Source organism: Lissotriton helveticus, chromosome 4_1, assembly GCF_964261635.1.
Source record: "Lissotriton helveticus chromosome 4_1, aLisHel1.1, whole genome shotgun sequence".
Lineage (NCBI taxonomy): Eukaryota > Metazoa > Chordata > Amphibia > Caudata > Salamandridae > Lissotriton > Lissotriton helveticus.
Window position 1 is genome coordinate 835,144,263 of NC_136063.1, and position 25,956 is coordinate 835,170,218.

General features: G+C 46.7%; 1 protein-coding gene across 2 annotated transcripts in view; it reads right to left on the reverse strand.

Moving 5' to 3' along the window:
- The window catches only part of CEP192 (centrosomal protein 192), a 2,224,848-nt gene that overhangs the window by 1,750,746 nt on the left and 448,146 nt on the right, over nucleotides 1-25,956 (reverse strand). For both annotated transcript variants that reach the window (XM_078687485.1, XM_078687486.1), the window contains exons 15-18: nucleotides 17,661-17,790; nucleotides 17,445-17,560; nucleotides 7,591-8,620; nucleotides 7,369-7,498 (exon numbers count right to left, since the gene is read on the reverse strand). In XM_078687485.1, the coding sequence (XP_078543611.1) occupies nucleotides 7,369-7,498; nucleotides 7,591-8,620; nucleotides 17,445-17,560; nucleotides 17,661-17,790 (1,406 nt within the window). The remainder of the gene's footprint in view (nucleotides 1-7,368; nucleotides 7,499-7,590; nucleotides 8,621-17,444; nucleotides 17,561-17,660; nucleotides 17,791-25,956) is intronic.

A 25,956-nucleotide genomic window follows, 5' to 3' on the forward strand; every position in this document is an offset into this window, starting at 1 on the left:
ATGTTCTTCTAGTAGCGATGGGGATGAACTCTTCAGAAGCCAGTCGTCTAAGTACGGATATATGAAAATCCGTCTCAAGCTGCCACTACCGCCATACATTTTGAAAATGTTCTGGGAGCTGATCTCAGGCCAAAAGGGAGTACTGAGTACTGGTAATGATGAACCCCTACTTGGAACCTGAGGAACTTGCGATGCTTTCTGGATACCGGAATATGAAAGTACGCATCTTTCAGATCGATGGAGCACATCCAATCCCCTTGGTGTAATTGAGGGAAAATCTGATGAAGAGCCAGCATTCAAAATTTCTCCTTCCGAATGAATTTGTTCAATACTCTCAGATCCAGAATGGGTCTGAACTCCGTAGCTGGACCTTTTTTCTGTACGAGAAAAAATCGAGAGTACAGGCCTTGACCTCTCTGTTGAGATGGTACTTGTTCTATGGCGTTCTTCTTCAGAAGGACGTTCGCTTCCTGTTGCAAGTGCCTTATATTCCATTGAACCATCCTTAAGGGGCGAATGAAAGGAGGGGGGCTTCTTGAATCTCAAAAGGTATCCGCTCTGAATAATACTCAGCACCCATCTGTCCTTTGTGATTTGCTTCCACTCGTCCAGATACCACACAATACTTCCTCCAACCGGAGTGGCACACGGTTGTGGAGGAAGCATCCGTTCATTGCTTTTGAGGCTGCTTGGTAGCAGAGGATTGCTGCCTGTTTCCATTGCCTCTGCCTCGCCCAGGTCGTCGCTATTGAAATTGCGACCTCTGCTGATTCTGGCCTTGATTTTGCGAGGACCAATTCGACTGTTGGCCCCTCTGCTGAAAAGATCTTTTGTCAAAGGGACGAAAATTACCCCGACGTCGAAATTCCTTTTTCTTTTCAAGACCGACAGCTTTCAGGGTGTCCAACTCCACTTTCATTTTAGACATTTCGTCGTCAGCGTGAGAGCCAAATAGAGTCGAACCATTGAAAGGTAAATTCACCATCTTTCTCTGCGCCTCTGGCTTAAGTCCCGTAAGGCGAAGCCAAGCCGTACGTCTAGCACAAACACCATGTGCATAACCATGAGCTGACAGATCCGCCGCATCAGCAGCCGCACTAATACTCTGGTTAGCCACCAATCCTCCTTCTTCCACTATTTCCAGGAAGTCTTTCTGATCCTCCTTAGGGAGTTTATCTGCAAAACGAGTCACTGAGTCCCAGAGCAGACGATCATAGCGACCCAATAAGGCTGACGCACTGGCCACTCTCATGACCGAACCTGAGGTGTTGCACATTCTTCTCCCCAAGGAATCCATACTCTTACTATCCTTTTCAGGTGGAGCAGAAGAGGTAGATGCCGCAGAATGTGCTTTTCTGACTGCCGCCACAATAAGTGAATCTGGAGGAGGGTCAGAACGCAAAAATAAAGGATCCTCTGCTGGAGCCCTGTACTTCTTAGCAATCCTAGAAGGACCAGAACCCACCGTGGCCGGAGTTAAGAAAGTTCTCATTGCTGGTTCTATTAATCCGGGCACTAACGGCAGAAGAGGTCTACCAGTCGTCTTGTGATGTAGGGTTTCAAAGATGACTGACGTTGCTATTTGAGGAACTGCCATCTTGATCTTGAACTTATTCGCCCCACGACACAACACATCATTAAATGTGCCCAAATCATCCACTGGAGACACTCTGGAAGGGGGAGTAGATGAGATTGTGGGAGAATAGTCTCTATAGGAAGATCTTAAAGAAGACTTCGAAGACGTAGAAGATGAGGAAGGAGACCTACTCCGCCTCGGAGGAGTTGCCGATCGCTGCCTCATTCGTTCCCGTGAGCGTGATTTCTCTCTCACTAAGGACCTAGAGCGTGATCTTCTATGCAGCTCCGTCTGAGGGACCGGAGCCCTCATCCCCATCAGTCCTGCATCTGGACGCATTTTCCAATGTCTCAGGCTTTCCAGCCACCTCGGAGACAAGTTACTAGGCCGTCCTACACGCTCAGGTGAAGCCTCAGGTGACACCTGCACAATATTCAGTCCAGTGGAAGACTTGGAGGCTCTGGAAACTACACTGTGCTCAGAAAACAATGAGCCAGATGGAGTCCGTTGTCTGGGCACCAATTGTCTATCATCCGACACCTGTCCTGAGGTTGAGCCCGAATGAGCCACCACAGACGAGTCCTGGTGCACTACCTCTTGTCCCACCGCAGACCTGTCGTCTTGCTGGTCACGCGGAGAAGACAAATGTTCTGGACTGATGTCTGACCTCGACAAAGACCTAATTGAGGTCCGAGAGGCCGGTCTGGATAGTCTCGACGCCGACCCATGTTCGGGTGGGGGAGACCTAGACACTCCATGCTTCGAGCCCGAAGCAGACTTCGACATCGACCTATGTCGCGATGGAGACCTTGACCTTCTCTTTTTAGGTCTCGACGTCGACTCCTTCGACGTCGTCCTTTCTCTCGACGTCGACCTCTTCTTCAAAGACGTCGTAAGTCTCTCTCTCGACCCCGGTCTCTCCTTCGATGTCGACACTTTCCTCGACGTCGACACACCATCCTTCGACGTCGACACCATCCTTCGACGTCGACACCATCCTTCGACGTCGACACCATCCTTCGACGTCGACACACCCTCCTTTGACGTCGACACACCCTCCTTCGACGTCGACACCTTCGTCGTCGGACGCCTCTTCTCTCGACGTCGACTTCTCACGAGCCTTCGACGTCGAACATGGCACCCCCGACGTCGTCCTTACAGCAATCGACACCAGATGTCTCGACGTCGAAAGAGATTTCGACGGCGACCGCCTCGACGCTGAACCTTGCCTCACCGGCGATGTCCTCGATGTCGACGGAGCCCTCTTCGACGTCGACAATGTCTTTTTTGACGGCGACGCTCCCTGGAGTCGATTTTTCTTAGATCTACCTTCTGGAGACACTGATCTTTGACGTTTAGGATGAGAAGATGGCTTGGAAGAGGAGAATAAGCCCTTGGAACTCTTCTCACCACGGTTTTCTCTCTCCAGGAGGCCCAGCAACCTCATTTTCTCCCTTTCTCTTAAAGTTCTACTAGAAAGGTTGAAGCAGTGATAACAATCCTCCACCTTATGAGAAGCTGGAAGACACAACACACAAACAGAGTGTGGATCCGTTTTTGACATCTTCTTCCCACAGGAAGGACATTTGTAAAATAAAGGTGGCATTCTGACTAAAAAATACCAACAGTTAGTCAGAACAAGATAGAAAACACCACCAAAATATTCTTTTGTCAAAAAAAGGTAAGAAAAAACCAACTTCTGACAGAAAATACTACAAATGAGCAGAGCTCAAGTTCCAGGTTCCTCACAGAACAAGCCGGAAAAAAGTACTAACCTAACTGTCACCTGTGGTGCATGATGGGAACAGAGTTCTCCTAGAGGCCTTAAAGGCAAAGTGTGCAGATTCTCTGGGGCCTTAAAGGCAGGGTGCCAGTCTGATTTTCTGTACACAGACAATTTTTCATATGCAGCCTTTTAGGCTAATAACTGTTTACAACAGGTTCTTTGATGAAAATAAAAGTTTTTCATGGTTATGAAATGCATTTTGGGCTCATGCCTGTTTATAACATTTGTATTTAGCATATTTTCATGCTTCAGAACGTGTGTAAGGTTGGCTTTATTAGCCTATGTGTATATGTTAGGCTGCATATTATGGTTGTTATACATGTATATGTGTATAATTATTTTAGTACAATGTACTTTTTGATATATTTACACATATATATGTATATTGTTATGTGTTCCGGGTTCCCGCTCATGGGCGGAGATAATTCAGTGCTTATGACTATTAATGAGTATCCCCTGGAAGAGAACTAAGGGATTGGTGTCAAGACTGATTCCGGACAACCCCGCAGGATATGTCTGCCTATAGACCAGCTAGCTAAAGTGCTACCATAATACCACTAACCTTACCAAGGAGCTAATTGTTTTTGGTAACCATCAAACACGGCAATCCTTAACCCTTCAGGGATCGTGGAAACAGTACAGTGCTTTTTTCTCAGTCACTCGTGCTCACTTAGTATCAGAGAGATGCACAGAACAAATATTGGGGACGTTTTCAATAAGCATTTATTGAACCAGTGTTCTTCTAATATAAAACATGTGTTGCAACAATCAATAGACAGAAGAGAACATAAAATATTACAGGTATCAAAGTAAATAGAAGGTAGAATTCTACCATGGTGCTGAAACAATGTATGCAGGCATATAAACACGACAATCAAAAATACCTCTACTATGCAGACTGTACCCAAGTGTACCTACCATGTATGTGGGTGTAAAGCCAAGAGTCCCCTAGGAAAGAGCCAACCTCATTACCCGATGGAAGAGAACGATGGACCCTGTATTGGTCTTGAGTTTGACACCCAGCATGGGATGTCAGACCGCTGCGCGTTGAAGCTTTTACAGGCCGGAACCTCAGTGTGTGTCAGCATGAAAGTGTCTCCTCTCACCACTAGTGGAGGTGCAGTTATTTAAACAGAAAAGGTAGCCTCAGGGGTTCTACCACAATCGATATGTTGTGAGTACACTTCTGTCGATGAGCCTAAATCAATAATTGCTATTATGCAAAGTAATCTGGTCACCCTAGGATGAAAGATAACGATGACTTTGGTACAGAGATATGTACGTCATGGGCAGGGGATTTTACTAAGAATCCTCATGCATAATAAATGAGGCTAGTTTCAAGGAAACCAGTCGACATTTATTCAGCACGTAATTTAGGTAAAAGGTCAGTGCTAGAACCGTAGGACAAATGTAGGTAAAGGGTTACTTTGCTACTTAGACCTAGTTTAGGGGATATAAGACAGGGAGTCCCCAAACAAGGAGCTCTCTATAGCAATGGGGCGGACTCTATCACTCGTCAATGTTGTGCAAACCCCTTAGTTATCTGACTACCAAATTCAGAAAACTAATTTATGTGCTATTTGGGTGTACTCAGGATAATCCTAAAAACGATATATCATATCTGGTAAGAACAGCTGTCCTTGTAATGGAGACAGCTGATGTTCAAAACATTTTTGTGCCCAATGCATCACAATGCAAGTTCTTCTGGTCAGGAGAAGCATTTAGTTGAGCAGACATGGCTCCTTTTCACTCCAGTTACCACAATGCAAGTCCATGCCAAAAAAGCTCATGTCTTCATCAGGTACTTTACACTTTTTGCCTGTGAGGTGAGGGCAGTTATAGCAGCAGGATTAAGAAGCATTATTGCCCATTTCTACGAATCCTTTAACCTGCCGAAGGAGAGGTTTTAATGAAGCGCAATGTTACTAAGTATTAAAAATTATGGCTGTCTTATTTCAGGCGTGGCAATAGATGCTTTAGGTATTTCTACTGTATGAGAATGTACTTAAAGATTCCAAAATGGTCTCCGCTACAAAGCAACACTCAGAAAGAGGTCAGAGTATGTTTCTGTAAGAGACTCGAATGGCCCATCCATCTGAAGTTCCAGAGGTATGAAACCTATTGGGTGTTAATCAAGCAGTATGCAACCTTCTTGGAGAGTTGAAAAATCGTTGGATACAAGATATCTTTCGAGGAGAAGTCCTTTTAAAAGGGGCACTTGAAATATCTGGAAAGAGGAAGTACTCAATAAGCGATTAGAAACTGAGCAAATTAGAGATGTGAATTGTCGTTTAGAAGCTTGAATTGACTTTTGGGGGGAGGGGGGGGGATAGCTGCTTCTGCAGAGGCAGCCAAGAAAAAGGTGTTTTTTCCAGCACCTTTAGCTTTTCCAAACATAGAGGATAATCGTCTGCTAAATAAATTGAGCTTAAGGAGTAAGACAATGGTTTAATTCGCTATATTCTTTTCTTCAAAGTGAGTCACAGTGTTGAGATAGGTTTTAATAAAAGTCAAGAGCATTTGGATTACATTGAAAGTTAATGGAGGACCATCATGCTATAACACAAACGCCTATGAAATAGTAATGTTGATCCCTAATACCTAAAGACTTTTCTAGATCGCTTAAGAAGCCTTTTTTTGGAGGAATCTTAGTTTGAGCTGGAGGATTTACCTCCAAGTATTTTTTAAATATAATTCATGGATAGAAGCTCTAGTGTCCCGCTACCTCGCACTTGGGTAGATCAGTTGTCTTTCACACACAAAAAGTATTTTTCTTCAAAGTCGTGTCATGGAAACAGTCCACACTTTCTGGGTATGCCCTTTATTAATTTCATTCTGTTGCAGGGAGGACACATCTTCACTCAGATGTCCAAAACGTGTAAAAGATTTTATTTCTAGTTGTGAACTATTGGGAAATGTAACTATACCCAAAACACACCTAGTAAACAAGATAAAAACATAATAGGAAATATTCAGTCAGAAAATAGATTGAAAGGCTGAGACCTGTGCTCTAGGCTCCTCTATAAAGAAATCTGAAAAGGAAATCTAGTAAAATGGCAACAGCGGGATAATTCAAAACGGTCGGTGCTGCCTGTTTTAAAGCTGTTAAGTTATATTTTCAGCTTCTAAAAGCAGTTGCCTTTCTGGCACCAATTCACAATTCATGCTGATGTGTTCTCCTTTTAAAAGGATTATAGTTTGTGTGAAAGGCAGTTTCAGTTTTGTAATTTTTAAAAGGAAAAAAACAATCTAAACTCTGTTAAGTGTTGCCTCTGGATAGGTATCTATGCAATATTTACATCCACTTTTAAATTGCGAATGAAACTACATAGCGGTCTAGGGCCAAGACACCCTCAAAGTGGAAAAGAGCTTTGAGTAAAGGGTCAATACAACTTTATTTTCTAGGGTGTCATCCAACCTATCCTGTCTACACTGTGGGCAAAGCAAAAGACTTGTGAAAATAGGCTGCCTTATCTTACTTCACTATCCATGTGCAATCATACAAAAGGTCACAGCTAATGTACACTATTCCTCCGCATATTCAAGCACAATGAGAGGGTGCTTGCTTGCAATCAGAATAGCTGTAGTAGACTCAATTATTTTAATACATTGTCACTGTCCTGCAAAAGTAGAACGTGTTTGCCAGATTTATGGCTGACGTCAATAATACCAAAAGTCAAATGGCTGCCAGAAGCAAAAAAGATTAGGTTAATTGTTTTCTGCATTTCAGGCCCCTACGGTTAAGTAATTCCTATAAAAATTTAAAACAAAGAAAGCTTTAAAGAATATAATTGATTGGTAAAGCATACACAAAAAGTAAATTCACCTCTTTCTATAATGTGTGTAACTACGAAATTTATAATGCTCAATTTGGTTATTTAGCTGGACAAATCCATTTTCCGTAAGCTTCTCCTTAAGTATTATCTCCAATTTCCTTAAGCATTAATCATCAAGTCAGTGCAATCATCATTAGACTCCATTAGAAATGTGAGGGGTTGAAACTTACCCCGATAGAATTGGTGTTAAAGAATCCTGACTTGGAGAGGAGTGAATCAGAGGTGATGTAGAGGGTCTGAAACTGTAATGTTCATCCTCTGAATGATTTCCAGCAGGGTGTGGTAATTTGGATTTCAAATCTAGAATTCATGAATACAACACTGTTAAGCACGCATTGCTGTGTATTACATTTTCATTCAGCAATAAAAATAAAAGCAAGAGCAGAACTTACCAACATTTTTAGTGGATGACACCGCATGTTCAAAATTCACATTTTTCTCTTTATTTTTATAAGTACCAGCTGCAGCTGCCTTACTTACTGCTACCGAATGAACACTCTCGGTTACTTGATCTTCATTTGATTTATACAGAATAGATTTGTTGGTCGGTTTCATGTTCTTAAATGGTGCAGTATGAGGTTGGTCAAATGATGCACTTTGTATGTTACGGTTAACAGTTTGATGATTCTCTCTTTTAATGTCTGTAGTTGAAATAGTTACATTGGACTGACCACTAACCAATGAGCCCACACTCTTCGAATTGTGGGATGGAGACATTCTATCATCCATTTCAAGCTCTTCCACATTATATTTGGTATCACTATCAAGAAGTTTTCCCTGAACCGATGTTGTAATTCCAACTGACTTCTCAGTTGAGTGATTTTCCACATCATGCTTCTGTGCACTACTTTTAGGCTTTGGAAAAGAACATTCACAGGTTGTCTTTCCATCTGAATCGCGCAACAATGAACTTTTGTTTGGCTTCTCACGATTTTTTGGCAATGTATTTGCATTTACCAAAGAACCTTTTTTTTCAATAGGGCTTTCATTTAAACCCAGAAGGGACAATGAACCTGCCTTCGTCATTTTAATAGTACTCGTCAGTAAATCCTCATGTGGAGTCTTTGCAGGTGCTTTAGCAAGACGCATATCCCATGGTAAATCGGCGACGGACATGTCAGAGCGCATACTTTCTGCATCACTCAAATCAACTTCTTTTATGTATTTCTCAACGTCAAGAAGGCTAATACAACCGGTATTTAAAGAGCTGTACCAAACTGTGTCCTTTGATGCCATACCAGTGTCTTGTTTAGGAGCTCTTGGTTTGTGTCTATTTTTATTTGAGAGAGCCATTATCATGGCAGCCAGCTGTGATGGATCAGCACTAGATGACGCATTTGCAATAGCAGAAGCAATTGTGCTGATACTTAAAGGGGAATCAGATTGGTTCGATGAGTCCACATACTTCCTGGATTGTTGTTCCTACATTAAGAGAGACCATGTCAAATAAGATAAATCCAAAAATACAATCTAGAAAATACTTTTAAAAAGAGGTTTAAGGATCAGGAAAAGCTATCAACAAGGTGGGAAACAAATATATCAATAAGTTAAAACATTTAAAGAACAGGTTATTACATTTCACTAGCAGAATTTTATTCTTGAATGTGTCACAGATGCAATTTTCTTATATGAGAAACACTTTACGTCTTCATGACAGCATTTGAAAAAAAGTTTGCCAAAAAACACTAGATTATTCTTTGACAGCATATGGGATCTAGGTCAGTTTCTAAAGGAACCATATATTCTGGCAATCAAGGCTACAGCTGTAAGTCATTCAGTTACAGGAGTTGAAATGTAACATTTTGATGCCAGAAAATCAGCAGTATTTTAACACATTCTAATTGTCCTGTACAACGATTTTTACTCTACAATTCAGCCATAATCCTATGGATTCTTCTAGGCACTGTCAGGAAAACTCTATCCGTCAATAACGGTCCTTTCGTTGCGGCAGGCAGGCAACAATTAACCAGTAAACACTGCCTTTCTAATCTAGAAGGCAAGTGTCAATCTTAGCACAAAAAACACACGTTAAAATCTAAACAAAAGGAAAAACTGTTTTGTCAAGCATTCTGAGTTTCCATGGAGTAGAAATTGCTTATTTAAACTAAGAGTTTTAATTATTCGGAAGTCAGTGATCCTCAAGATGCTTTATCACATTGGAAACATTAAGTGTGTAACGTAAAATATGAAGACATAAAAAACAGAAAAACATTTACAGGTATAAGTACATTATTTTTCCCCTGTAGGGATTAACACTGAATCATTAATTTGCTCTACTACTATTACCATTGTCTCACAATGGAGGCAACTATAATTCTATGGAAATAGAGGTGGTTATCTCCATCTCAAGAATACATTTCAATATCTTGGGAAAAAGTATTCCAGGATCCCTGCAAATGCACACGAATATTCTTGGTTTATTACTTCTGTGAGGATCCTAATGCAGAATGATTATCAGCACTTGGCACAGCTTATGAGACAGCTACTCTATTTATATTTTTAATCAGAGCCCTCTGAATAATATATAAAGCTTTGCCATAATACCCTGGATTCCAAGCGATCTCCTATAAAAAATACTATCAAAATGAGCTTCTCTTCAAAATCCTCTAAACTCAACTCTTTCTCATTTCCAACCCGGTGCTGACTCACAAATTCACAGATACATGGCTATTGCTCACCAGCGTAAATCTGTAAGGCTTTTATTTCACCAGGATTTAGATATTAGCGCAGCATTTCACTATATAACTGTATAAAACGTTGCTCTCTAAAAACATCATAAGTATGATTAAAAGCCTCAAAATCACTGGTTTATCTGGTCTATTATTTGAAAATCAAGATCTCAATGGGAAAAGAAAAGTACTGGGTTCCCTGCAAAGGAGAAGATCAATGCAAACCCCATACACCCATAAACCATTATAGAATGGGCAAAACTGAAAGAGTGCTAAAGCACAAGTTACTTACCGTCGGTAACGATATATCTGTAAGAAACAGTAGTTCGTGTTAGATTCCTTACCTTAGAATTTCCTCAGGCTGGATCCGGAAAGTTTTCATCAGCAGTACCCCTGCGCGTCGGTAGGCGTCGTCTGTGGCTCCGCGCTCGTCGTCGGCATCGCCAGAATGACGTCGGAGTACTTTGACACCGCCCTTGCGCGCTGACGTAAGTTCTGTACATAGCTTTCCACGCCAGGAACGCAGAGCAATGATAGAAACCGACACTGGTGCCATGAAACTAGGGCCCTGAAAGGGATGTCCTTAACCCTAGATATCGGTTTGGAGAACGGGGAGGGTGGGTGGGGCGATAAGGAATTTAACACCAACTACTGTTTCTTACAGATATTCCGAAGGTAAGTAACTTGTGCATCTGAAAGAAACAGGTTAGTGTTAGATTCCTTACCTTAGAATAGATACGCCATAAATACCAACCCCGGTGGTGGGTCTGCGAACCAAGATAACACCATATAGTCCTGGAGAACGGAACGGCCAAAAAAGCCATCACTCCGGACTTGGCTGTCCAAGCAGTAGTGCTTGGCAAACGTGTGCAGCGAGGCCCACATAGCTGCCTGACAGATGTCCTGCAAGGGAACTCCCCGACCCAGGGCAGTAGTAGCTGCCGTGGCCCGAGTAGATTGGGAGCCCAGCCCCACAGGAGGCTCCTTTTTTGCCAAGGAGTAGCAAACCTTGATGCACAAAACGACCCACGAGAGATGGTCCGCTTGTGCACCGTCCGTCCCTTCTTAGCGCCCACGTAACCAACAAAGAGCTGGTCGTCCACCCGGAACTGGCGTGTGCGGTCTAGATAAAATGAGAGCGCACATTTTGGGTCCAGACGGTGGAGCCTCTCTTCCTCTTTCGAGGGATGAGGAGGCAGAAAGAAGGTTGGCAAGGTGATGGACTGCCCAATATGAAAGGCTGTAACCACCTTGGGCAGGAAAGAAGGACAAGTCCTCAGAGCAACCTTGTCGGGATGGACAGAGAGGAAAGGAGGTTCAGAAGATAGAGCCTGGAGCTCACTCACTCTCCTGGCAGAGGTGAATGCAACCAGGAATGCAGTTTTAACAGTTAGAAGACGAAGAGGACAGTTATGAAGTGGCTCAAAGGGAGCGCACATCAGATAAGTCAGTACAAGGTTCAAGTCCCACTAAGGCATCACAACGGGAAAAGAAGGAAACATGTGTGTGATGCCTTTCAAGAATCTATTTAGAACAGGGGATTTGAAAAGAGAAGGCTGATCAGGAATCTTCAAGAAGGCTGAAATGGCAGAGAGGTAGACTTTGATAGTGCCCAGAGCAGAGCCCTGCTGGGCAAGAGAAAGAAGGAAGAGGAGAACCTCTGAAAGGGGGGCAGAGAGTGGATGATCCACAGCCTTTGCTGTGCACCATGCAACACATGTTCCACCTGCAGGCGTATACCAATTTTGTGGAGGGACGCCTGGCTGCCAGAATCACATCACAGACTTCAGGAGGCAAGTCAAATGGGCTCAACTGTCGCCGCTCAATCTCCACGCATGTAGGTGGAGACTGGACAGGTTCGGGTGGAGGACCGTCCCCTGCTGCTGCAACAGAAGTTCCTCCTGAAAAGGCAGACGAATCGGGGGATCGACTGACATGCAGAGTAGCTCGGGATACCAGTATCTTTGTGCCCAGTCCGGAGCCACAAGGATGACTTGGGCCCGGTCTCGCCTGATCTTCTTCAACACTTTGGGCAGAAGTGGTATAGGCGGAAAGGCGTACAACAGACAGCAGCTCCACTCGCGACGAAAAGCGTCTCCGAGCGAGTGCCGCCTTGGGAATTCCAACACGCAGAACTGATGACATTGTGCGTTCTCTTCGGTGGCGAATAGATCTAACGAAGGCTCTCCCCACTGCTGAAAGAGACTTTGCGCCACGTCCGAGTTCAGATGCCATTTGTGATCCATCATGCACGGGCGGCTGAGATCGTCCGCCCTGGCGTTCAGGGAACCTGCCAGGTGTTGAACCACCAGGGTGACGCCCTGGTGTTCCAGCCATGTCCAGAGGCGCAGAGCCTCCTGACAAAGGGTCCACGACCCCACCCCGCCCTGTTTGTTGCAGTACCACATGGCGGTGGTGTTGTCCGTGAACACCTGCACTACACTTCCCCGAACAGAGTGAAGGAATGCCTTCAGTGCAAGTCGGATCGCCACCAGCTCCAGAAGGTTGATATGGAGCCGGGACTCCGACTGAGACCAGAGGCCTCTGATCTCCACCACTCCCATGTGCCCCCCCCCCCCCCAATCCCAGGAGAGACACATTCGTCACTACTATGTGCTCCGGTTGGGGTATGGAGAGGGATCTGCCGCTGACCCAATCGCGGTTCGTGAACCACCACTGCAACTGACTCGCAGTGCCCTCCAAGATCAGGACGTGGTCGGACAGGTTGCCCTGATGCTGTGCCCACTGAAACTTCAGGTCCCACTGCAGAGCCCGCATTCGCCACCGGGCGTGATGGACCAGTAGGATGCAGGAAGCCATCAGCCCCAGGAGCTGCAGCGTCAACCAGACAAACTCGGGATAAAGGCTAAAAGATCAGAATCAGAGCCTGAATATCCCGAACCCGCTGCTCGGGGGGATAAACCCGAAACTGCACTGAGTCCAGAACCGCTCCGATGAAGAGGATCTTCTGAGAGGGGCACAGGTGTGACTTCGGCACGTTGATGGAGAACCCCAGCAGGTGCAGGAGGCCGGCCCTAGTCTGGAGGTGGGAGATGACTGTCTGGGGCGAGCCCGCCTTCAACAACCAGTCGAGATAGGGGAAGACTGGAACCCCTGATCTGCGTAGATGAGCTGCAAACACCACCATCACTTTAGTGAACACCGAGGGGCGCTGGTAAGGCCGAAGGGGAGCACGGTAAACTAAAAGTGCTTGTGGCCTACCGTGAACCGCAGGTAGCGCCGGTGGGCCGGCAGGACAAGGATTTGGAATTAAGCGTCCTGCAAGTCCAACGCCCCTATCCAGTCTCCAGGATCTAGGGGCAGCTAAGACCTGAGCCAATGTTAGCATCTTGAACTTCTCCTTCTGGAGGAAGCCACTGTCGTTTCGGAGGTCTAATATAGGGCGTAGGCCTCCTTTGCCCTTCTTGGGAACCAGAAAGTAGTGGGAATAACAACCACACCCTACTTCTGGCCCAGGAATGCGCTCAACTGCCCCCTTGGCCAAGAGGGCCGTAACTTCCTATTGCAGAAGTTGCAAGTGATCCCCCAACATGCAGTGGTATTGCGGTGGCATGGCTGGAGTTGTCGCCTCAAAGGCGAGGGAATAGCCCCTTCAAAGGTGATGGCGAACCCTGCCCCCCACTGGCGTCAATGGGCCTGAAATGCCGGACTAGGAAGGCTTAGAGGCAGATGCTGCGGGCCGGATGTGGACTGACCCTGCCGTTGTCCCCTGGCACCGCCACGGCGGTAACCACGTCCGCGTTGAGACTGGTTCTGCAGCCTGTGGCTCGCTGGACGTGTGGGGGCGCTCCTTCCTTGGCCACAAAAGGGGCAAAAAGTGAAAGTCTGCTGGCGCTAGCCCAGGCCCAAGCACTTGGCCATAGCCCTGGAGTCCTTAAAACGCTCTAGCGCACTATCCGCCTTGTCGCCAAAGAGGCGACGGCCATCGAAAGGTATGTCCATGAGCGTGGCCTGGACATCCCCCGAGAAGTTGGCAGACCGCAGCCAGGCGTGGCGACGAATCACCACCGTCGTGGAAATCGCTCTGCCCAGCAAGTCCGTAGTGTCAAGTCCACATCTAATAGAGTACCGTGCTGCATCCCGCCACTCCGCCAGGGCTTGGGCGAGCTGTGTCCGGGCCTCCTTCGGACACTGTGGCAGCACCTCCGCAACAGTATCCCACAGAGTGTGTGTAACGGCCCAAAAGGCAGGCAGTGTTGACAGACTGCAGCCCCAAACTCAGAGAGGAGAACAGTTTCTTCCCAAACTGATCATACCTTTTGGATCCTCGATACGGAATAGCAGTCGGGAATGCGGTCTGGGACGTAGGGGCCTGAATCACCAGGCTCTCGGGGGTGGGGTGAACTGACAGAAAGCAAGGGTCGCCCGGAGCCGGGCGGTGGAGTTTGGCCACGCTCCGATCCATAGGGAGGCCTGTAGAGGGCTTGGACCAGGTGCCCATCAGAACGTCGGTGAGGGCTTAGTTAAACGGCAGTAGAGGTTCCGAGGAGCTTGCTTGCGGTTTGAGCACCTAAGTGAGGAATTTAGTCCTCACGACCGCGACAGGGAGCTCAAGATCCAAGGCCTTGGCCGCCCTGTTCAACACCACGCTATAAGTAGCCCCCTCCTCCGAAGCCATGGAGGAAGGAGAGCTGAATCCAGTGTCAGGCGAAGTGTCTAGACCACTGGCCTCCCCCAGCTCATCTGTCCAGTCCTGGCTTAGCTGGCACTGCTGTGCCAAAGGGTCCTCAGACCCCTCCCAGTCCTCCTCGTCATCCATGCCTTGGAAACCAGGCAAAAATGATGGAGCCGGGTCGTAGGTGAATTGTTCACCCCTCGGCGGAGACGGCGCAGAGCGGCGCACCCGGACTGAAACCGGGGACGATGTCGTCCGGAGACGGCACCAGAGGCGACACCCTCGGGGTCGGCACAAGTGGAGGAGTTGGGAGGTCGACTGGTGACGGCCCGGTTCCAGGCCTGGATCCTGTGGGTTCCTGCGGAGTCGGGACCGGAGTCGACGACGGCGCCGAAGCAACCGACGGCGCCAGAGCGGTCAGCCCTCTAGGGCTCCTAGTCGGACCCACGGGGTCTGAAGGCGCCTCGGCAGGTTCCGACGGAGGGAAGTGATTCCTCATGGCCACGAGGAAAGCACTTATCACTTGCACAGGGGCAGGCGGGTATGGAGCTGGATGCGTCGCTTGCGGCTCCGGTGGAGCCGCGCGGGTGGTGTCGCCCGAACCCCCGGCTGCGTCGCGTGAGCGTCTGGGGGAGTCAGAAGAACGATGACGCCTCTGACTTTTTTCGAATGCCTCGACTTACCGGAGGACTTTGAGCTCGACGAGGGGTAGTGACTAGACGAGCGGCGATGACTGCGACTCCGTGACTGGTCCCTCGACTTCCTCCTTGACCGGGACCTCGAGCGGTGCAGAACAAACTGCCGGAGCTCGAGCAGCTTACGGGACCGCTCCCATCTAGCCTTCGAGGTCAAGGCAGTCGGGGCACGACTTGTCATCGTGGCCAGCCCCAATGCAGTAAAGGCACCGATGGTGGGGGTCGGTCACCTACATCAAGCGGTGACAGGCATCGCAAGGTTTAAAACCAGGCATCCCCAATGGCACCACGAGTCGAAATCGACTCGAAAAGTGATCAAAAGAGATCAAAAAAGTTTGTCAAAAAATGACTAGAGTACTGCTCTTCCCGGATCTGTGCTTGCTGGCGTGGAAAAAAGAAGAACTGACGTCAGCGCGCAAGGGCGGCGTCTAAGTACTCCGACGACATCATTCCGGCGATTACAACACCGACGACTGACGCGGAGCCACAGACGACGCCTACCGACGCGTAGGGGTACTGCTGATGAAAACTTTCCGGATCCAGCCTGACGCCTGGAGATATTCTAAGGTAAGGAATCTAACACTAACCTGGTTTCTTTCAGATGCATAAACCACTGTTTAATGCATTGTCAAACAATACAGTCTTAATGAATGTCTGGTGATTAACCAAGGACCCTAGAGTAACATTTTAATGTACACTTGATATTAGTAGCATGTTGAAATGCCTGCTAGACCCATTGAGCTGAGGTGAGGTTGCAGAAGCATCAGCACGTCACACGCTGTGAAAACTTACCCTACTAATGTAGCACTTGCAATTCAGCCGTCTTTTTAGGAGTCAAATGGTAATGGTAAGAACAAAAGTGAGGCTAAACCAAACACTTATCTCACTGTACTATTGAACCCGCAGCAAATTGAGTCACTTCAGAGTGCTTGCTAGAGTTCTCAAAGGTGTAGGACAATTTTTCCAAGTACAAAAAGCGTAAAGTATACTAAACTATAACTTTTCATTTCACCACTGCATTAAGGCTATGAAGTCTATTTAGGGACACTAGGAGGCAGACACTACTTAAGCAGGGAAGGTTGGCTGGAAAGTCACTTTTTAATGTGTTTTTTTATTTTTTATTTCTTTATTACATTTACATTGAGAACATCAAGATAAAATAACAGTTCTGCTCAGTATCCCCCCTCCCCCCCATCTGACATTGCTGACTTCCTCTGCGTGCACGGTATTATTGCATCCTTCTAATTAGTGTATACACAGCCATTTAGCCAACAACCCTTAGCAGGGCAAGCGGCGCCTCACCATAATTATAAATTATACTTCTGTTGAGGGACATTTTGCACAGTCCGCAATAGCAATACAAAGGCAACATTTTGAGCCCCAGCCAGAGTCACATCCGTCATAGTACGCCGCGCGCTATCAATCTGCGCCCCCTTCGGTTCCCTCTCTGTTCCCCGAGTAAATTGGTACAGGCCCCAGAAGTTCTTAGGTCTGCTAGTGGGGGGCTGTAGCTCACAATAATTTTCAGATTGAGTGCAGCAATAGAGCATGTCGCGCGCCCAGCGCTTAGGTGTGGGCAATGGGCCTCTCATCCAGAAACAAGCCAACACCCGGCGGGCCACGAGCAGGCCCATGTCTACCAGACGTCTGATCGCCCTTGGCAGCTTCTTGGTGTATCCTAGTAGAGCCACCAGGGGGTCAGGTGTGATGACCACCTCCGTCAGCTCGCTAATATCAGCAAATATTTTTCCCCAAAACTCCCAGACGCCAGGGCACTGCCAAGCGAGGTGTAGGAAGTCTGCATCTGGGGCGCTGCACCTCTCGCAACGAGCAGAATCCCTCAGGCCATATCTGCAGAGTTTTTTAATGTGTTTTTTGGGACAAACTTGACCTAATAGTAAGAGGTAGGCACTCAAGTAAGCTTTGTTCTGATTATGTGTATCTTAACAGAAAGGAGAAAGGATACATTCAAAATAACTTACTCTTACACGGTCAAAGGCTGAACATATTGTAGATTAAGGTCACATGCACAAAATGGTGGTTGTAACATTTTCCTGTAAACGCCCTCCAACATATTTTGACAATTTAAGAAGAAAAAAAAGATGGTGCAATTCATCTACTGCACAAAGAGGTTTGTACATTATACCGTACAAATTTACTGTTTGCTAATCCACAAAGTCATTTTTAAACCATAATCTTAACAGCAAATAAAATGTAAATATTAAACATCAAGGCAAAGTGAATACCTTATGAATCTGAGAGCTTCCAGTTTGTGTTGAAGAAATTGGGGTGTCCTTTTCTACAGCTGAATCTACTTTTCCAACAGTGAATGTGGAATTGGGTTTTTTTTTTTCCATTTCTTCTAAATAGCCCAAAAAATTAAATGGCAATTATAAGCAACAAGTTTTGCAGATAGTGGCAACAGATTAGGAAACACAGTAAAGCAATACTTGTTAATGTACCTGTCAATGTATCGTCACAGAATTTTATAACATCTTCACAGTCTGTAAAGCCTAATGATGCACATGAAGATCGCAATAAAACTATTGGATCCTGCTTCTCTGGAGACCTTATGTAATATCCAAAAGATGGCTGTGGAAATAAGGTAGAGACAAAAATGTTTGTTACTTACAATAATTGTGACTCAAAGCCACAGAGCTTGGCACTGCGCAAAACAATTACGTGTTCAGATCCTGCTGAAACTACAATTAACAGATCAAAAGTTAGTAATACAATGACTGGTGGATACTGTGCTGCCTCTGCAGATTGATCATCTTAAACACAGGCCAGCTGCAAAGTAACACTGTTCGTTATTTTGCTGAGATTTAACATGAAGTCCTGAGTGCAAAATGTCTTCAGCACTGTATGAACGTGGCAGTGAAAAATGTGGTTAATACCAAGAACTGGAAATATGAAGCATTTGCAATGCAATCGGTCTCGCATTTGTGAAAGTTAGAGCTATTGGTGCTGTAAATTATATTGTTTTTTACTTATTTTTTTTTTGTTTGGAGTGGAGTAGATGTATGTTTGTATTGGAATTATGCTGGGTTGGTAATCCACCGCTTGAGCTCCCACGTAAGTAGGAATGCCCCGCACGCATCCAAGCCAATATACCCGATACATGCCAATTCAAAGGTTTGTTAAAGATTTTCTATGGTCATAATCAATGCAATTGGTTTCGTTTTAAAACGTCATTGAAAATTCAGTGAAACCTCCCCATGTTTAGCCATCTTTAGGCTGCAAACAGATCAATCAATGATTTGCTGATTATCACCCGTAAGGGTATCCAGGCATGGGGGGGGGGGGTTTCATCTGCTGCCGGCAGTTTTCAGTTAACATCCATGTTTTAGGCAATCTCTGAACTTCTGTTGGGTGGATACAGTTCAGAGGTGGGGTGGGAGGCCATCCCAGGTCTTGGTGGACAGATAGGAGAAGGTGTGACAGCCGCTTCGGTGGAAGCGGGGCGTGTGGACAAGGGAGGAGGAGCGTAGTTGTCAGCCAAGTTGATGGAAGTTCAGTTTGTGGTTGAGGTAGGCTGGTCCTTTGTAGTGCAAGGCCTTGTAGGCATGGGTCAGTAGTTTGGACTGGCACCTTTTTTGGGCGAGAAGTCGAGTGGAACCCTCTGAGGTGGGGGGTGATAGGGGTAATGTGGGCTCTTCTCGGGAGGTTAAGGATGAGGAGGCATCATTTTGAATGGTTTACAGTCTGCTCAGTGAAGCCATGTCAGTGAATAACTCGACCAATGCACTTCCTATATCAGATTTCCCCTTCAAGTGAGTCCCACCAAAATTAAAATACTAGGAAATTCTGATCAGCAGAGACTTGATGGATGGTACAAGACAACATTACAAGATTGACCAACCAGTTGCAAAAAGAATTACAGTGGTAACGCTCAAGCTTTCGCTCTGGGGAAGAGTTCAAACTATAAAAAGTGAAATTCATTACTTTTTATAATTATACATTTGGCATGCTCCCACTGCCTAAACCCAGAATGAGACTACTCTCCATCGACCAACAGATCAAGACCTACATGCAAAACGATGAGCAACCCAGACTGGCAATGCTCAAATTATATTCTGACACCGTCTCTGCTGATGTACGACTCCAAGTTAAAACCTTACTGTAGGAAGGCAGGATCCTTCTGCGTGCTTATCCCCACTTTTTGCCTGATGTTGCTATGTTTTTCTGACTAGTCTGACAGGGATCCTGCTAAAAAGGACCCCAGTCTATGTGCTTCTTCCCTAAATTGGACATTGGGAGTACTTCGGTACACTCCAGATTTGCTACTGGTGTACCCTTGTAAGTCCCTAGTATCTGGTACAAAGGTACCAGGGGTATAGGTACACTAGGGGTCTCCCATGGGCTGCAGCATGTATTATGGCACTTATGGGAGACCCCTCAAATTGAGATTACAGGCCTGCAATTGCAGCCCGTGTAAGCTGGTACTAGCACCACTTATGACAGATATACATTTCCTTATATCAGAGGTCACTGCACTTAGAACCTATAAGTCATCACTAAGGTAGGACTTTCAATCCTGGAGGCAGGGTGCTCGGTTCCAAGCGTGAGTGGGACCCTGCATGAGCAGGACACCCCTACAACCTTCAGAGTCCATTCTCCCTGGTTGCAAGTGTATTATCCATTTTGATACTTAGAGTGGCCACTACGCAATGGCTCTCTCTAAACTGGCTGAAACAAACCATTGTGTTTGGTATCAACCATGTTGGAATCATACCCACACACCATTAACGGTGTGAGAGGTAAGTTTCCATGCACTGTAAAGCTCCTCCGGGAGGCCCTCAGTGCTCCTAGTACCAGTCTTCTAGACCTGGACAGCAAACTATGGCTGCTGCCGACCAGAGACACGATTCTGCTCTCCTGCTGTTGAGTTCGAGCAGGACAATAGGTTTCCTGTCACAGAGAGGTGTGACCACCTCCCAGACTTTACTTAGTGTATTGGGACAGAGTGGGTGCGCTTGCCAGTACCCCTGAGATACTCCAGTTCAGGGAGGCCTTGGCTCGCGCTCTGGCGCTAAACTGGACAAAGGACATGGGAGTATCCTCCCCCTGAATCGTCCCAACCCTTTCCTTATGGTACTTAAGGGCTTAACTGTGGGTGGGCCTCTAGATTCGTTGTGGGACAAGATTCAGATCCAATACCATTTCAACTTCGACCATCAGGGAACTCTAGACATCGCTGAACTTCGCTGTCCTGCAAGTCTGCTACAACGTCTGTGCCTGTGCTCTATACAGTTCCTCGCAAGGCCTGTGGACATCCAAGTCACCTTAAGGAATCTTCCTTGAAGTCAAGTAGTCACTTCCCTTCATTTGCAGGCACCGCAATCCAGCTGACTGGTCTGCTGTTCCCGAGCTACTACGGACTCCGAAAGGTTCAGCAACACAAGTGGTGGCTCTACAACTCCCTCGAGGCCTGCACTGTCTTCCTAGCAAGTTGGAGGCCAGTATCAGTCATCTGTATCGCTGGAGCAGCACCCCTGTGCACCGCGACGACTTGCTGTTGCAAGGGCTTGTTGACTTCACCAGAGATCTTCAGGCTCCAAGAAGCTCCAGCCTCAAGCATCTCCTGCAACCAAGATCCTCACCTGCACCTTAATTCTTTGGTGAGCTGCTCGAGGTCCTCATGAGACTCCTGTGCCTTCGGCCTGTGGGTCCTCTTGAGGGTCGTCTTTGGGTCCAGTGGGCTCTCCTGCTTGCCCGGGCATGCTCTGACTTACCTGCTCGTGGTGAGTCACTTGGACCATGCTGGCCCATACACTACACCTTTTTCTTCTACTATGTTGGTTGCTGCTGCAAGGCTTGTTGGTGCCCCTGCCAAACAGTGACCACCTGGCTCTCGACAAGCGACAGCTTGTGCACGGCTCCTGGTCTTCATCTGAGATACCTGCTCTGGACAGCTGCAACTTCAAGGGCGCCATGAAGTCTCCTGCATCCCCAACGTCCGAGGGCATTCGTCTTCTGTGCCTCCTGGTCACTCTCGAGTGGCATCGACTGTCCCCTCTGCTTGCACGTACCTCTCACCTTGAATCCACCTCTGGGTTCCACCGGACTCTTCTCACCTTCATCAGCGGTATGTTCCTGAAGTCCTCCATTGTGGTCTACTGCAGTTTCCGACGCCACTTCCCACCTATGATTCCCTGGTGTAGGTATCCTGGTTCCAGTGATATCCACGGGTGGGGTGGCTGTCCAGCCTTCAGTCTTCCATGGGGTTTCTTCAGGGTCTGCTGGGAAGGGTCCTTCTTTAAAATTGCAACCGCAACTTACCCATTGATTTCCATTGAGTACGCAGTTGTGTTCCCTCTCTGCACACGACCTCCGTTGGGTTCCTAGATACTCACCTTGGAGGGGTTCCTTTGGTCCCCGACTCTTCTAACATCTTCTGGGTCCACTCTTGACTTAAGACGTGGTTTGCATCCCACTATTTTAGAATATCGTTTGGTCTCCCCCTGGGGACCATTGTGTATGTGTGCTTCTCACTTATTCTATTGAAAACGTATTGTGTGTATTGTGAATATCTCTGGGGGTAGGAGATATTGTATTAATGAGTGTTAATAATAAACACATTTTTTATAACTACACTGTGTGATTCTTTTTCCCTTAACTCATACCATAACATTAAGTGCTGGTAAAATAAGCTGCTTTACACTCCTCCTGGTCTAATCATGAAGGCTGCTCTCCACAGCTACCACTTAGAGAGCTTTCTAAGGTTGTCTAAGACCACTAAAATCACTATAAGGGTTGTCTAGATTAGTGCAGGGTGCTACACTTGTAGGAGAGTAGGGTCTGCTTCCTATGGTCACCCCCACTTTTTGTTTTTGCTTTACTGGTTTTCGACTTAGATGTGGCTGTGGGCCTGCTAATCAGACCCACAGCCCAGATGCACTCTCTCTAAATTCTAACCATGTACTCTAGGTACACACATAATTGGGAATTGGTTACCCTTATCGGCCCCTGTAGGGGTGTACCTTAGGTACTCATGGCATAGGTGTAACCAAGGCCTTCCAGGGGCTGCAGCATGTATTATGCCACCCCTGGCTGGCCACTCAAACTGACAACTGGCTGATCACTCAGCTGGGGCAAGGGTGTGTAATCACCCCTTGCTTAGGTATAGTATTCCTATACCCACCATTATATATAGACACACAGTAACCTTTAAGTTACTCCTATGGCAGGCCTTAACAATCCTGGAGGCAGAGTGCATGGTTATGTGTGAGATGGTGCTCTAGCATGAGCTGAGCCGGTCTACAGCTTACGGAACCATGTCCTTATAGCTGTTCGATGATATCGCCATACCATATACTCAAGTGCATTATAATCCTCGCGGTTGAATGCTAACTTTGGTTAGGCTTTATCTAAACATGTCGTGTAAGGTGTCATACGCTTTGGACTACTACCCCCTCGCCAATTCTGGCGACGGGGGTAGCATTCACCCTTCTAGAGGGAGAAGACATGTTAGTTCTGACTATCCCGGTTAAAGTTAACCCAAGCCCAGCATCACAAAATGGATGCTGCTGCCACAGACACAAGTCTGACCTCCTGCTGCTTGGAGTCCTTCCAGCAAGGGAGGCCTGGACAATAGGTTTCCTGCCTGGAGAGGTGCGAGCACCACCCCAGCCAGGATTTTGTGTATTGGGACAGGGAGGGCTGAATAGAATGAGACATGCCTGGGGCACACTAGGTGCTCCATGCATACCCCAGTTCAAACCGGTTGCTGGGGCACTCCAGCCCCAGCTCTGGCGCGAAACTGCACAAAGCAAAGGGGGTGTAACCACCCCCCTTCCTGGTCCCACCCATAGGAGGGACCTAGTGAGTAAACCAGCCCCTTTAGTAGTATAAAGATAGGAGCTGACCCAGGAGACTTTAGATTTGATCCTGAACTGACACTTGAAACAAAACTCTGGACCCTTCGACATTCAACCGACTTGAAGACTGAAGAATCTCCCTTGTGGCCAAGGAGTGACCACCCTGGGAAACCAGGCACCATCCAGCAACTCGACGGCTTGCTTTGTCCCCGTTCCCGCCGAAACTCGAGCGCAGAGCTTGACAAGACCTCGACTCCAGGACTCCTCTGACCCCACTGCAAGACCCCAGCACAGCTGAGCTCCGTGGAAGGCGTCGGAATCCGTGGAACCAGGCAACTTGGAAAGTCTTCAACTTGGTAACAGCGCAGCTCCTGAGGCATCCTCGAAGCTGTGCACTGGGGACTGCACCCTGACACCGAGCTCCACCTGCACCGAAAACCAGCCCTCCACACTCCACGAGATCTGTGTGGGGGACTTCTGCTTGTGTTCTGCTCGACGCGTTGTCCCGGTTGCTGGCCAGTTGGCTAGTAGCCCTGTGACGACGATTCCTTTGAAAATCCATCGTTGGTCTGGTTGCTCCAAACTGGCACTTGCTTCCCCGAAGAGGTGAAGTACCTCAGACCCTCCTGGTCTGCACCATAAGCTCTTTGTTTATCCTGCGTGGGTTGTCTTTGCTTAGGCTTGTTGGCTCCGATCTTGAAGTCGACTCCTACATCTGCGAGAACCTTTGTGGGACAGCTCCTCTCCAGCACCTGGTCGTCCTCGACGCCTCCTGGTCCGCGTGGCTGCAACGACAAGCTTCACGGCAGCACCTGATTGCTCCTCGACGACGTCTGGTTCCATCCGGTCACTGGCTAGTGACCTAAACACTGTCCCCTCTGCTTTCAGGTCTTCTTCATCCTAGATCCACCCTTGGATCCACCCGGACATCTTCCTCCTGGTCGCCTGCAGCATCCTCTTCCAAGGCTCCATAGGAAACGACGAGAAAACCCGACACACTTTGACACCTATGCACCCACAGCCCGTGGGTGAGGTAACGAGAGTACTTCGGTGCTCCTGTAGGGATTGACTATCCTAGTGTCTAGTTTTGTTAGTTGTATCTTCCTAGTTAGACCGGAAGTGTCCTAAATCTTCGTTACTTACCTTCTAACGTTCCCATTGACTTTCTATTGACTCTCGCGTGAGTGTAGTCACAATGCACGCGCCGCCTGTAGGCCTCCTACTCCTAACCTAAGGGTCAGATAGCGTAGCCCCAGCGATTCCCTAGGCCTTCTCCTTTCACAAGTCGTGGTTCTTATACCACTTACTTAGTATATGGTTTTACGCGCCCCTAGGGCCTAACTGTAAATTGTGCTATTTAAAGTATTTCTAAGTGTAACATGTTATGTGCTTTTGCCTCTGACCTCAAAGAGTTCAGAGGAGTGTGTTAGTGAATAAATACATATATATTTTATATATATCCTGTGTGGTGTCCTTTCATTTGGTATTCAAGGGGTTACATATCGTAAAACAGCTGGCTTTACACGCCCTCAAGAGTCTTTTAGCCGAAGACTGTTCTGTCCACGCTACCACTAGGATAGCTGGTCTATAAGGTTGACTTAAAACCATCACCATAAGGGTTGTTTGGACTGGTGCAAGGTAATCACTAGAACTAATGAGTACCATATACCAGGCCAACTTCTCACAACACTTACATAAGTGAGCACCATATACTAAGCCGTCCTCCTACACTTACTATGCAGCCCACCAATTCTGGCAACTCAATTCCACTTCCAGAACAGCCTGGAAACTCCAGACTGGATCCTCATCAAAAGATTTTGCCAGAACAAGGAGGCGGCACATAAGTATTGTACTAACTACTAAAGCTCTTGAAAGATCTCTGCAACATTGTATTACTGAATTCAGTACAAATATGGAAGTCGCAACAAATAGTTAAAGCAGGAGGGATTTCTTCATCTTGGAGCGTCAAGGGGTCATGCCAACCTAATGATAGATGGATCCCTCGTCTACTGAGGCATCTAGGGATCAAAAAACAAGTCTGACACCTGTTTGGTACAGAAAAAATAAAAAATGAAACTACAGCCATGCAAACAATCAATACTGGAAATACCTGCAGCTGAAAAGTTATATAACCAAGAAACTGAGGAGCTAAACTATGCTACTCACATCTGCTGTACATGACTATCTTGTGCGGTGGGGAGCATACAAGAAACTGATACCAGGCCTATGCACCACAATCGTTGACATACTGTACTCCAAACCAACCAGGAAACACCAATAATCTCTATGGACTGCAAAATGCCAATTATAATTAGACAAAAAAATACTGACAGAGATCCTTTCAACTTAGGAAAACTCTCGGGCAACCTGCTCATATTTCACTATAGATACACACGAATGGAACTGTTCCCCCTACAAACTAAATCAAGCCATATTTGACCTACATAAAACTGCTGGTGCTGCGCCCGAAGAAATGGGGATATTATCCTTATTGTTTGATCCTATCCCATGATGGAACCCATGCTAAGCAAAGTATGAGACATAAGCCACATTCAGACAAATCTGTATAAAACCATCTCAAGATCTAGTGATGCTATATAATTTCTATGACATGGATGACTTAAACCCTCATTGGAGATAGCTTGCTTCGTCTCTGGATAAAGCCAAAATCTGCATCTTGTCAAAATAGAAATCCACTAGAACTCCAATAATTTCCAAATAGTTTGCAGCCACACTGATCCTGGTAACCTTTGGGAGACTGGTTGCTAAAATAAATAACCAACTGCCAGAATTCTAAGATATATGAAACTTTCCTTAGTTACTTAACCCAAACACATGCAAACAGACACCAATATGGGATCACAATCCTAACAGTGCGGAGAGGCTCTTAAAGTAAAGATATCTTTGTTACCAGGAATCCCTGTTTATATGATCAGAC